The following is a 14816-nucleotide window of genomic DNA, read 5'->3' on the forward strand; positions in this document are numbered from 1 at the left end:
TTCTGCCTGGGTCTAGGATGGCCCTGCTTGGGGGACAGACCTCCAAGGGCTACTTCCAACTCAAACTGGTCTTTGAGTTTATAAATAAACTGAGCTGTCCTGGACTTGAAGCCGTTTTGGCAGGTTTTGGCCCTTCTGTAATATTTTAAGCACAAGGCACTTGCACACTTAAATCCAGCTACTTAACAACTCAGGTACTACTTTAACAGGATTTTGTCCTCTATCACTTCTGTCATGTTTTAGCCAGGCAAAAAACCTCTTTTTCAGTAGGTGGAGGGCTCTGGGGGGTGTGAGCAAGTAGGTATGTGTTTATATTGGGGTGTAAGGAACAGATAAAAATACACTGAAAAACCTATCTATGTTCTTCAAATTACCTGTCTTTATTGTTAAACTTCACTGGTATAATTTCTTTTAAAACTATTAAATATAGGTCCACAAACATCAGTGTACTCTGCATACTGATATATCTAAGTATATTCTACTATATCCCAATTGCTTTGTTTTCCCCTTTTAAGCAGAAGTGACCACAAGCTCAGTTGATCTGGCTCATTAACCCAGGTGGATAAATTGTTTTGCATTAGCAGAGCACAGATATGAACCTTGCCAACATTCACTGAAACAGTATAAAACCATGGAGTTTTCTGTTTATATTTCTTTTGTTCAGCTATCTGTTCTGCAGGAGAGGCTCAGGCTTCCTGTACGCTCTGCAAGGCAGATTGCTGTGATGCTACTTACATAAAAGGCTCAAGTCTCAGCTACCAGCTCTCTGCCTGATCATGTTGTTACTTACTCCTTATCTATTCAGAGAACTGGCTGTTAGGATTTCTGCACACCCAGCCTCTGCTTATCTTATGTTCTTTGTCAATTAGTTTGCATTTATAAGATTTGGCATCTCTGCAGGGTTTTACAGGGTGGATTTTTCTTTTCTTGTTTTACTTTGTTAATTTTCTATGTTACCGGTAGAGACAACCATTTCTGCAGGTTTGCTTTCCATTTAATAATAAAAGAATGCAGCCTGAAACTGGCTGTCCTTCCCTCTGCCTTGATGGTCTTGACAGCAGCTGCTCTGCTGTGGCACTGTTGGTCCACGATCAGCAGCAGAATCAGTGATGACAGTTACCTCTTAGCACTGCGAATGCTTTCCGAGATCAAGAGCCTAATGCATACAGAAGCGGACTGTTAATATTTACATAGCGGGTAAACTGTGGCTGACCTTAAAGCATTGCAACTTTGAAATAGAGGGCTAATTTACTGTGGGAAAAAAGATTAAGTAAGTCTTCTCTGTCAAGAGCCATTGAAGGTGGTGGCATGGTGAGGGGAAGTTAAGCTGTTACTGGCATTATGGGTTTGGGGACTGTCTTTTTCCAGAGCAGCAAATTTAGGATGCAGAGAGAAGCAAAGGCCTTCCGTAATGTCTGTAGAAGCTGGAGAAATATCACATTCTTCTCTGTAATAAAGCTTTCCCTGGCATTCCTGGAAGACCTTTATTTGCACAGTAGTATTTCCAGAGTGAGGAATTTCTTGGGCAGACAGCTCATGATGGCTTTAAGCCTGTTAAGTACTCTGTGCATAGTAAGATGTTTTACTAATGCTCAGTATGTTTCTCAAAACTAGGTCCTTTCTGCAGCTTCAGTCCCTGACAATCCCTGCAGTGCTGTTTTAGAGAGACAGCCAGGCATGTTTAATTGAAAGGAATGCTGAGAGCTGAGCATGTGCTTGAATACTGTGCACAGTGGACAAGTAATTCAGGACCCCTGCACCTTACCTTCCTTTTGCACTTGCTTTTGACCTTATGCTTTTTTCTTCCAGAAAATTCTTAGTGTTTTCTTTCATTTTTTGCATTAATGCTAATTATTTTAATTTGCATACTATTAAGACTGAACTGTGTGAAATTCATTCAGACTGAGGAATAAAAAGGTATACATTAGCAGAGCTGTTTCAGAAGGAGGAGAAATACTAAAGGTTTTACAGAATTTTCTAGAAGTGCTGTTAGCATTTGCAAAGGCACTTGATAAGAGATGATTCTGAAAAGCAATTAAATCACCCAGCCTCTGAGAGTCCTTGGATGCACAGAAACAACCTAGGTTGCACCTACTTCCATGGTCATCGCAGCAAAGCCTCTGCTGTTGAAAGCAGAAATAATCCCTGGAAGCCCCATTTTTCCTAGCAGTTAGTCTGTTTTACGGCCTCAAAGAGCAGGGAGGACAATTTTCACCAATGCCTACAAGGTTATCTTATTCTGAAACCTCTGCAACCCCTTATGTTAAAGTCAGCATTCACTGGCTATCGTGCTGCCCTGTGGGCAATGGTGGATGCTTGTGCAGGCAGTGCAGAGTTCTGCCCCGGTACCACATCCATACTATGAGGGAGTGGGAGTAGAGGACGCTGGAGAGAGCTTGAGACAAGATTACCTCTGGCTGGAACTAAACTTTGTTGTGTTACAAAAAATGTATGTTTCAGCAGAGTTCGGGCATATTTAAGTGATTTGGTTAAGGCAAATCTGTTATTTTCTGTTCTATGCAATTTGAGGTTGGTGAATGTAAGAGCAGCAGTGCTAATATTCTCAAGCCACGTAGTACTTGTGTGTTTTTCACATGAGCTCTCAGCAGAAAAAGAAAAACAAGTCTGTTATTAGAGTGCTCTTCAGCTCCCACAACTGGGCAGGGAGGCAGGCGCCTGGCCCACAGACTCAGGGGTGGGGAGCAGCACATTGCTAGTAAGAATTGGTTAACAGTCTTAAACTCCCTCTTTGGAGGGAACATATGTTTTGGTAATAAAAACCTTTCCTGGTAAAGACCTTAACAGTACTGTGAGGACGGCAGCTCTTCCCGTCTCTCATTGCCCCCACTCAACCGGCACCTCTTGTCATCACCTCTCCCTCACCGGCTGCAATGTGTGTGGCCTAATTCTGGCACCACAGATATTGAGGGATTGCTTTTCTTATAGGCTGAGGGAAATCATAACTTTGTTCTCTGCCCTCCTTATTCTCCAGCTGCACAAATGGACTCAGTAAATGACCCAGGCAAGTGAATAGACACACTGTGGCACTGAGTGTGGTCAATGTGTCACCTCATCCCTAGGGTTTAGTGTCTGCTGCTCTTGGCAGAGCCCTCTTTGGGCTCAGGGCACCAAGACTGTAGCATGGATGCCCAGCCAAGGTGTGACCTTTCACAAGGCAAGACGTGCTGTTGCATTTCCTCTGGTGACAGCACCCATGCAAACAGTAGAGGAGACCCCACCACGGCACACAGTGTGCCAGCCTGCCCTTTTCCACTGTCTTTCCAAACCACCTAGCAGGAGCGCCATGCCACTTACAAAGAAACTCCTAAAAAGCACCTTGCAGCTGCATGCACTGCCCTGTGTCCTTCCAGCATCTCTCTTTGCTCCCGGGCACAGTGGCAGCCCAGCTCCAGCCCTCTGACACGATATCAGAAACTGCACAAGTGCTTGCAGCTGCTCAGCTTGGGCAGCCTGCCTTAAATAATATTTTATCAGGTCTCTATATTATTTATCCACCACATGAAATGCAATGCATGGGCTTACTGTGCACTAAGCACATGCAAGTGCCTCTCATTGCTACTTTAACGTGGTAGAAAATACTGTCTGTCATGTTCCAGAAGCCCAGAAATCATCCATTTGAGCACGTCCACCATTTGTAGTATTTGTTCTAATGTTTTGCTGTTTTGCAGTGGAGTTCTGCACTGCAAAGTTGTCTTTGTGTCTTTAGCTGTGCTCCTTTCTAATTGCAACCATGTTCTGTAACCAGCGTTAGCAAAAGCTAATCCTTCAAACTGGTTCCCAGGTATGACTTTGTAGAAGTGGAAGATGTATCAGAGACCAGCACAGTTATACGAGGACGGTGGTGTGGACACAAGGAAGTACCTCCAAGAATAACATCAAGAACGAATCAGATAAAGATAACCTTCAAATCTGATGACTATTTTGTGGCTAAACCTGGATTCAAGATTTGCTACTCCCTTGTGGTAAGTCACCTAGCTGTGTCATGGGTGAGAGATAGTAGTGTAAAAGAGTGACAGTACTTGGAGACTGGATGGTGTAGCTAACTGTATTGGATCAAAACACCAATTGACTGAAAGTATTTTCAGTCCAGCAAGTACATTAATGCAGATCAAAGTTTTTTTGATATCCTGTCATTAAACATAAAATAAAGTCCAGGCCAAGATTTATACTAATAGCATGTTTCAGAAGCACCAACACTTTTCTACACTGAGGTTGCACTGCCAGTGCTTTAAGAGGTGCTGCAGAAATAGCAAAGAAATGGCTGCTCTATGAACCCCTTTTTTATGTTCATTTGAGGGCAAAAAAAATACCTTGAGGGGTTATGGCTGTGATTCTGAACGAGATGCAGAGTAGTTTATTCTACGTGCAATGAAATTCTACATGCAAAACACTGTGCTAAGGCTCAGGCTGTATTTTTAACCACATACAAACATTCTTCTTTTTATATGCAGTGACATTAGGAGCGTATCGTGTACTGTTTCAATGAGATTAAAACCTTCTTTGTTTGTATTTTGGTTTTGTCTTCAGGAAGCAGGAATGCTCATTGCTTTAAGTAGGTTTTGATAAAAATATGTATTCCTTTGTATTGTCCTGATTGATATTATAATGCTTTTGGTGCAGTGTAGCTCAAAAGAGGCAGATTTTGCAAACACTCAGGAAATGGTAAGCATTAATTTATTGTACTGTCATCATTGTATTTTTGTATCCATCACACTTCTTATTCCCTTTTTATTCAATCCGCTGTTATTTAACAAGACTAAGAAAGCCTGGAATAGCAATAACGTTAGTGCTATAACAGGAGAGATTCACTGTTCGATTAATTTCATTTCAGCCTCTCGGCTTTGCATGCATGTGTGCCTATGTATGCTAAAAAGAGTCCATAAACAGCACATTGTCAAGACAACTCTAAAGCTATAAAGGTTGTGCTCCCTTGCATTTAAATTGTTAGGCTTCTAGCAGAGTAAGGCATTGCACTGTGAGTAAATCCTGAGCTCTAATTTACACTGATTTGAACGTAATCTACTAAAACTAAAATTTAGGCTGAACAGTCTGTGGAAGACCACTGGGCAGAAAAATGAGACAGTGAAGCAGCCTCTCTTTACACTGCTCATATTTCAGTGTAGCCACAAAAACTCAGCTGCATTTAGCAAGCTTTATTCCAGACCATGTACAGCTGGTCTGATACTATTAGGCTTTCCAAAAATGAATGTTGTCACTCATAAGACACAGGACTTTCTTCACTAGAAAGCTCAGAAAAGGCTACTGTATTTATCTAATTTCAAAACTATGAGTAAACAGAGAATTTTACAGTCTAGCAAATTTATTCAGAAGAATAATCTCCAAGTTCACCCTTTGAATGAAATACTGTTTTATTCCTGAGAAAAGAACAGTAGTGGCATTTGCAAGATGGGAGATGATACGTACTTAGCTAGTCTTCAGATTCCAAGCCGTTCTACCTAAAACTGCAGGATTAATATTCATCAGAGTCAGCCCTTATTTGATAGTCCCCACAGCTGCTTAGAGTTCAGTTCATAGATATGCTGAGCACTGCTGACCCCTGAAGGTTGAAATCAATGTGCATTTTCTAGGTGGCAAACCAGGTAGCATTAATGAAGCAGGCAAAAACATATGGTATTTTGTATAAGATGAAAAGAAGGACCTTTACATTGTTGTTGTTGTTGTTTGGGGTTTTTTTTGTGTTTGTAAATTCCTCCAAAACAAGGCTACTTTTAGGGGCTTTCTTGGAAAAGGGTGCACAAGGTATGTGCAAATCTTTAACTCCTATGTTTTCTCTTACATATGGAGTTTGCCTCTCCATGGCAGTTGTTTATTTGTATACCAGACTCTGACTAATAAATTTTCCAAGGAAAATTGAAGCAAGTGATTAGGAGAGTTCACTTGAGTTTATTGATCATCTACATCTTCTGAACGTGGTGCCAGAATGGCTGGGTGAGTTTCTTCTCATTACACATGCAGCCAAACAGACTTGCAGCCTTGCTCTCTGGCCTTCTCATTTATGAATCTTCAAGGAAGTCAGTTAAGTTTGCTTCATTTGATATGGATCAAGTTTTTACTTAGTTCAGCACTCTGCATGAGGCACAAATGAGGCACTGCAGAGCTTAGCAGAAACATACTTCATTATCTACTTGTGTTTTTGTATTAACTTCATATTTCAGTGCAATTTAGAGAAACAAAAAGGGATTATTTTTCTAGAGAAGACCTAAATTAGACTTGTGTCAATGGAAATCATGTTTGTCATTATAAAACAAGGCATGCAAACTAAGCAACCCATGTAAGATGAAAAGGCTCAGTCACTCAGGATGGTGGGATTAGAATTCAAAGTGATTCTGGAAAATTAGACTGAGAAAAATACAAGGATGATCTTTAACAGGACAAGGTTGAAAGCCACACAGATGCACGGGAGTAATTAACTGTCCCAGTATAAGATAAGGGACAATGGGCAAGGGAGCAGATCTGTGAAATAAAGTCTGACCATCTAAACGCAGTGCTTAGCAACTTTTTCTTGCCAGGCCTGATTCCCTCCACTTTCTCTTCCTCTTCTCCCTGCAAGGCCAGGTTGGACAGAGCCTTGAACCACGTGGTTTAGGGCAAGGTGTCCCTGCCCATGGCAGGGGGGTTGGAACTAGATGATCTTAAGGTCCTTTCCAACCCTTACGATTCTATGATTCTATGATTCTATGATTCTACTTTGTCTACTAGTACCTCTGCCTCTGCCCTCTCTTCTGTGGGGCTGAGGGACTAGGAAGGCTAGAGGGCGAGCAATGAGGGTGATTTTGGAGGGAAGGGGGGCTGACCCAATTTGCTGCTCCCTGTCCCTGATCCGTTCTTCCCCCTTGAAGGCATAGGGTTCCTGTGTAGGGTGGGAGCTCCAAAATGGACCTGACTCCAGGAGCTTATTAGTGAGTTGACTGTGCTCCACTGCTTATCCCAAGTTGAATTAAGAGTCAAAAGTGTCCTAACATGGCTGGAAAAAGTCACACCTCCTCTGGGCTATTTGCGACAGTGCAGTTAGTAAGTATACGCAGCTGGTGCTGGTGTCAACAGACGCTTCACATTCAAATGCTCACTTATAGCTGTGCAGTTTGTTGGCTTAGCCTGAGTATCCACACAGATAAATGTCTCCCTTGAACCTCTTTAAAAATTGTCTTTTCCTTCAAGCTTCACAGGCCTAGAGTAAAAGTGGTCTTGAGCAAGCCCTGGACAGCAATTAGGCATGAGCCTCACTTAGGTGCAAATTTGCTTGAAATTCTTCCCTGCCTGCCATTATCACTTAAACTGCTTATTTCTCAAACATTTTCCTTTCTTTTTTTTTTTTTTCAGTTGGCTTAGAAACATTAATTTTCAGTATAGAAAGCACTGAGGTATTCCAGACTTTTTTTTTCTTACGTATTATATCATTTCTTGCTCTAAGGACATAGTGTTTCACAGTAAACACTGTAGAAATACATGATTCAGAGGAAGGTAAGTAATCTTAAGTTACTTACACAGTTGCTGGAGGGGAGGTAACACTGTCGTGAGAAAGGCCTCTGGGTTACACACCTTGAAGTAGGTGATGTGAAAACTCCACATTACCACAAATGTAACATTTCATTCCACTGCTGCTTGCAGTGCAGTTACCTCAATGGAGGGATCTTGCGTGTAGCAAGTAAGTATTCAGTAATTACTAAAAATACTGCATCAATTATTTTGAGATGTAGGAATGTAAATTAAGTTACACTGTTACACATGGAAAAGATCTTTGATTGATTGTAGGCATTTTATACAATCCCCTCTTTCCTTTTGAACTGAAATTCTTCCTATGTCCTGATTCTGGAAGGGAATGTTAACAAGATTGTACCCCATGTTTTACAAGTATATTAGCATGGACATTCACTAAAATAACCTAAGAACTCACCCAGGAACATGTTCCAACAATAAAGGTGAATGTTTTGAATTAAAATTCCCAACCCTGCATCTAATTTCATTTTAATGAGACAACTAGAAAATGTTGGATTCCATTTGCTAATTAAAAACATTAAGTTTATTGTAAAAGGCACATATTTGTTGTACATTTATAACAGTAAATTGTTATTGCCTTACTAGTTGTTTCATTAATCCTAAATGAAACCCATATTTTGGAACTTTGACTAAAATCATTATTGGAAACAAGGGCTACAAAAAAGCTAGGAACATATGTATATGTACAAACATGCATATATACAAAGATGTAAGGTTAAAATATATATTTACATCTTTTTACGTATATACACATATATATATATATTTGCTTTTACCTTTCTTTTCTTTATAATTCCTAACTAGGAAACATCACATGGCATTAAGAACAAGCTTTGCTTATTTGGAATTTGCAAACCAATTCTCCAAACAGTGGTGGACATCTGGTGCTAAACAGGAGAACATAAGTGCATTTGTCCCAGGATAAACTTCTGTGCCAAAACGTGTATCAGTGTGTTAGATAATGAGTAATTTTTCCTTTTTTGAAATGACATTTTTTGAATGAAGAACCCATAAAAAAATTTCCAGAATGGAGGAGGGGGGAACTTTGGGGTTTGATCCATCATGTGGAATTTTACAGAAAAGTAGTTTTCTGCTACTTTCCCAGGCTATAGGTCATCAGTCATATGATTTAAAAAAAAGAGCATTGGTCAAAAAGTGGGGTAAGACACCACAGTCAGTCTAATAAAATTTTATTACTTTCCCATGCAAAAAATATTGACCAGTCAAAGTTAGTTCAAATACCAAACTTGAGCTCTTTGATACTTTCCTGCTAAGCTCACAAGAAAATACCAAAAATTCAAAGCATAATAAGAAAATTAAAATGGGCAGAATAAGAACCTCATCCTGGTACTTGTACTCACATACAGTCACTGAATTAAGCAACTGGCTCCCTGTATTTTACCAGTTTTGTTTGTACAAGTAGTGCAGCATCAGTCTGCAGGGATTTTAAGTAAATCAATAAACTCCCTTGTAAGAGTTAACATGATCACAAAAAGATTTAGCCACCAGTGTGAATTCAGATTCATAAAGACCATAAAGAATGATTAATTCTTTATCATCGGCTACAAAACTGAATCCAGCCTGAAAGCTGCATGAGTCGTTGCTGCTGTGCTTCTGTTGTAGCTTGTCACTTCTTTCACAAAATAGACATTTCATTTCTGTCTCCAAGACAAAATATCCTGCCTGAAAACCCATATAATATATCTCATGTGACCACAGTCATGATAATGGTGCATGAATACCTTCCCTGCTTTTAGATAATCCACAGAAGGAATCCCAGTAAATTGCTGGGAGTACAAAAGGAGAGGAATGGCGGGGGCCGGGGCGGGGGTGGACGACGGATGGGAATGACAGACAGACGGGCGGGCAATGGGTTGGTTATTAAAGTGGTTGAACATGGAATAGATCTCACTATGAAGAAGCAAGAACTTACACATGGATGCTTTATCAGTTGTTTGTCTGCTGTTCTTTCTCTGATTTCAGTTTTGATTTCCTGTCTATGATAGACAGAAAAGATTTTTTTATAAATACAACCCATGTGCAAAACTCTTAACAATCTATATGATGAAACTTCTCTTTTCTTGTGTTCTGGCAGAAAACTATTTTCTGTGGTTTTGCTCAGGGCATACCATCCTCATAAAATTATCAGGCAGAGGCTTGTCTTTTAGGAGAGAAGTAATTAAGTCCTTCCTAATTAGATAAAACTTGATCAAAATCTTTAGCATTCCTTCCCAACTTTACATAAGCAGATAATTTAAGAGATTATCTATGCACAGGGTTTGGTTTGGTTTTGTTTAATTTTTATTTTTTTTTTTTTAACTCTGGAGCATCTCAGAGTAATTTTATATGGGAAGGAGGAATGCTTTTCATTTAATGAAGGTTTCTGAGAATCCAGCAAGCCTCAATCTGCTGCTTAATTCATCTCACAAGACCTAACCCATCCTTCAACAGGGTTTGATGAAGAAAGTGGTGAACAAAAGTAGGTGTCAGGGAGAAGAGGAATCAACTACAACTTGGCGTCAGAGCATGATACAAGTACTAGAGGGAAGGACTGATACAGGATCATTCAGCAATGGCAACAAAACAGCAGCAGCAGCAAAGACAAGGGAGGAGAATTAAGAATAGTCCAAGTTCAGAAATAAAGGTAATTGTGGGCAAGACAAGTGCACACAGTGGAAGAGGAAAGTCCAGAGGGAGAGAAGGGAGCAGAAGTGCCAGAATGTAATGGTCAGAGAGACAGAAGAAGCCCCAAACAAGCAAAGATTCTTGACAGCTGGAAGGAAAAAGAGAAAAAGCCAAAGAACAAAGAGTGTGTCACTGAAAATATCAAACTTAGCAAACACATCATGAAATATGAGGAATAAGCCTTCCCTCTTCACCAGGAAGATGCCCATGTGTCACTTGTTCACTAAAGTAACATGCAAACAGTTTCAGTTGGACTGAAGAAGGGTGAATGGCAATTCAGGAAACACTTTTAACAAGGGAATGAAGGGAACGAGGAGTTTGTGTAAACCGGAGGAACTGGACATCATGGTTAGGAAGGAAATGCGCCAAATGAATTGGAGATTTTAAACAGGCAGTGGACCTGAAATAGGAAAGACTGGGTCTAGGAGAGGAGAGAGGGCAGGTGTGCACCAGGTAGGGGTAAAAAGCAGGACAAAAGTAGGACCATTTCACTACATCAAGCCTCTTTGGGCAAAACCTCTGACTGAACTTGAGGAGTAATAGGCCTGGATTTGGGATGTGTCAAAGGTGAAAAAAGTCATCTGGGAACATGGTGAGGAACTGAGTTATGGCAGGGAAATACAAACCTTCTGGCAAGGAAGATACCAGAAACAGAAGCTGGTAAGCACACAGAAGTTCCTGGAAGCTGTCAGACTTCAACTGATAAAACAGTTGTTTTAATCAGAAAGGAAAATAGACCTTAGTGTCTGTGTTTTCCCAGCTGCAAGCATGTGTGCCTGGCAGCTTTGTTATTTGAATAGCATGGTGGAGAAGTGGACATTTGCTCTCCTACATCTTTGACTTGTTGACAGCTCAGTTAAAGTGTGGCTCCTTTGCAGGACATTGTCATCAATCTGTCTTAACATAATAGCAATCCTGTTTATGTCCAGTTCCTGTTGAAAATGTTGCATCTTTAATCCAGTCGTGTGTTATGCACTCTTTAAAAACAGTGCATAACTGTTCACCTAACTCGTGGTAGTGGCCAAGGACAAGAAAATGTAGCACTTCACATCTTCAAACAATTATATGAACACAAGCGTTATTTTCAAATCCAGTATCCTGTCCTAAATACTTGATTGTAACAAGACTTAGAGGCGTTGTTCATTTAGGACAGCTTTAGGTTTTGAAGGACTGCAGTTTCTGCTGGCAGTACTTACCTGTTTTAAAATCTCCTGAGGAAGTCATTGACCCAGAGGAAGTTCCTACTTTTCCAAGGTAAGTAAAAGATACAAAGACAAACCAGAAAGACACCATCATGCACAGTAACCATGTTAGCCAAAAAGAAATCATAGTTTGTTCTTTGTAGAAGCTCAAAAGGCTTATTCAACATCAACATGTTTTCTTGCAAAATACAGCAGAAGCAAATTGGAAGATGCAAATTCCAAGAAGCATGCGACCATATTAGTAACGAAATCAAACAACTACATAGTGTGTAAGAATAGCAGATAAAGGCCACAGGAATGTTGCAATTGTTGGGAAGTGTGTAATACCGGCAGAATAGTGACTTTGGGGTTTTTAATTACATGAATGAAGGGAACACCAGTCGCATAGCAACTGGCCATGATCTTGGCTAAGTGAGGGGATGTGTGAAGACTCGTGATGAGTTGTCTGTCCCTTCAGCTTGCTTCCCAGTCTACTTGCTTCCCACGCTGCTTCCAGTCTATCTAGAAACTAGTTTCTAGAACTAACATAGCTGGATACATAAAAAAAATTCTATATGAAAGCTAATCTTCTCCTTATTCTTCAAACGTCAGTTAGAGTCAAGCAATCTGTTAAATAAAAATACAGAGTATACTACAAGGTTGTATTACAGTGCTGCAAAAAGGTATTATTTAACTCCTACTGCTTTAGTGTGGCAAGGCTGGTCCCTCCTACCACTGTGGCCACAAGGGAAGAGGAAATAACCTGTTCGTCCCACGGCCTTTTCCTGTCTTTGCTCTAGATTTTACACAAAAGCTGAAGGAGCAGCTTAACTTTAATGTATGCCAACTGTGCTGGAGAAGAGCAGAAAGTCAGTCTGATTCAGGATTTTCTGCTGACAGACTTGCAGAGGAAGTGACTGGTGAATTGAAATATGCTAGATCTCCAACCTGCACTGAAGAACTTGTGAAAACCTGTCACTGCAGGTTTTGGTTGCAAGTTGCTTTTTAAATCAAAACAAGAACTGCATGTCTTCACAGTCTGGTGCAGAGGTGGACTTCTAGGCTCAACTTCATGTTTTGTATTTCACCAATACTACATCTTTGACCATGTGTCAACGTTATCTTAGAAAGCCTGCCAGCAAAATACTGCTCTTGTACTGTTCTAGCCCAAGTTTGGGTTGCAGAGTCTGTTTCAACCTTAGCACTGCTCAGTGTGGTTTTGTCATTCTTGGCAAGCCAGGGAAAACAATGCATTGTGTTTAATTGCTTACAGAATAAATCTTTGCCTTGTTTGTTGCAACAGCTGTAACTGCTGGAAGATACTTACAGCCCTGGATCAAATGATAGTGCTTGTTTTAAGATTTTTGAGTCTAAATTTAGGAGGATTGTAGGCTTTTTTTTTTTTTTTAATTTGTTTAGTAATGTATAGTGCAGCCAAAACTAGAATCCGATGATTTAAAAATGTGAAGTCATTCAGCCCATTTTTCATTAAGGACAAGAATTTTCTGTATTTAAATCCATTGGTTATTCATCTAGTATAATTTTTAAATATAATGAGCATAGGAGCATACTTCACGGAAGATGAAACCATAGACTAATAAATCACTGTTGGAAAGGCATTTTTTCTTCATTAATCAGTTTTAATTTTCCTTTTTTTTAATGCCATACCATTGCCTGCAATTACATTCCTTCCTAATTTATGATAAAGAAGCCTGTTCACTTTGTCGTGGGTGTCCATCTCCTTCAGACATTTGCAGAGTGCTCTCACACTTCTTCGCATATTGCTTAGTCAAGAAATTATGTCTGTTTTTAGCTTTTAATCTTTCCTAAAAATTCAGGCTATCCAATCCCCTCAGAGTTTTTTTATGTTCTTTTCAAAACTCCCACAGATTTTCCCAGCTTTTTACAATGTCACTGTGGTAGTGAAGGGAGCTGAATCTGGTGGTTCAAACATCACCAGGGCTGTGTTATGGGTTGAGTGTCAACTGCCACAGTACCCTGCTTAGGCAGGTCTGTGGGCAGTAGCCAGCTTGGCTGCCCTAACACTGAGAATGTATCTTTTAATGTGTTTTCCGCCATCAGCTAAGTCCTTCTTTGAGCTCCCAAGTTTCCTAGGTTCCTCCTCGTGCTCAACTTGTAATTTAGGAACACATTAGGTTGCACTTTTCCAGGGTGAACTTTCCCCTTGCTGGGTTGTGATACTTTGTGATTTTTCCATGTCCTCAGTGAAGATGGCTGTGCCTGCTGTTGCATTGCCTGCAGGTTTGGATGCAGCATCATGTCCTCGGGGAGGGTGCTGGCCTCGCAGCTGCAGCTCCAGGCCAGGCTCCACCACTGCTTGCCCTGATGCCTTCTCAGAGCCTCAGGTTTTTCCATCTCAAAGACAAGCACAACAAGTGTTTGTAAAATGCCACAAGATTAACTTCTAAAAGAGGCACACTGTGCCTCTAACAGAGGCACGCTGTGCTGCTCCTGCTTGCAGTCTGGGACACTGTGCCAGAAGGGTGGGCTTCATTGCCAAGCTGAGGCGGATGAACAAAGCCATTTGTCTGCTTTGCTCTTTTATTTGGATGCTTGCTTTTTTGTGTGCCTGACAGAATTACCTGAGATCCTCTCTAGTTTGAGAAATTGTATGATTAAAAAATGGAGAACAGGAATCCCACATTCCAAACCAGGAAGGCTGAAACAGGAAAAATTGGCTTCAGACCACACCAACCACTTGCAATTGGTTTTGTGGGTCGGAGAAGACTTGTAGCTATTCTCATCACTCCCCGTCTTCATGGGCTGCATAATAACTAGAGCTCTTGGGATGTCTACACTTCCTTTTAACAGTTCTTAGTCTTATTCTGACTCTGCAGTTCCAGACACAGATCATCACAGAAGGTCCTTCCTCCGTGCTGGAGAAGCTGGTGTGCTTGCAGGCTGGCACTGTTCTTTGCTCAGCACATTGCATGTAGCTTCAATAAACTTCATGCTACACACTATCTTTCCAAAGGCAGTCATGACACTGTATAAATCTGATTTTTATTTTCTATGCATATCATCTTTATTAAATTTACAACCTTCTGTTTTGCTCTGAGCACTCGGTAAAGTCCATGCATGTCTTCATAATAACACAGATGACATATGCCACAGGGTATTTCTGGTTTTCCCTTACACATGCATATTCACACACACATCTGTTACTAGTTGCAGGTTTCCTGTCACTTTAGACTTGATAGGATAAATCTTACTAGAAAATTCGTGGCTAAATGGCACTGTTACATAAAATAAGCCCCTGCCTGGTGCTGAGCTTTGTGCTACTGAAGTGAACACCTCCCCAAATCCAGTGCCTGTTGTTACCATAATCCTTTGCCTACAACCCCCTCTTTGTTTTTCATACTACAAATTTCTCTAGATGCTGAACTGATT

At 40.6% G+C, this 14816-nt stretch overlaps 1 protein-coding gene across 3 annotated transcripts in view; it reads left to right on the top strand.

The window, feature by feature from the left end:
- PDGFD (platelet derived growth factor D) overlaps positions 1 to 14816 on the top strand; it is a 139131-nt gene that overhangs the window by 79666 nt on the left and 44649 nt on the right. For all 3 annotated transcript variants that reach the window (XM_030477400.1, XM_030477399.1, XM_030477398.1), the window contains exon 3: positions 3803 to 3983. In XM_030477400.1, the coding sequence (XP_030333260.1) occupies positions 3803 to 3983 (181 nt within the window). The remainder of the gene's footprint in view (positions 1 to 3802; positions 3984 to 14816) is intronic.

Source organism: Strigops habroptila, chromosome 2 (assembly GCF_004027225.2).
Source record: "Strigops habroptila isolate Jane chromosome 2, bStrHab1.2.pri, whole genome shotgun sequence".
Classification (NCBI taxonomy): domain Eukaryota; kingdom Metazoa; phylum Chordata; class Aves; order Psittaciformes; family Psittacidae; genus Strigops; species Strigops habroptila.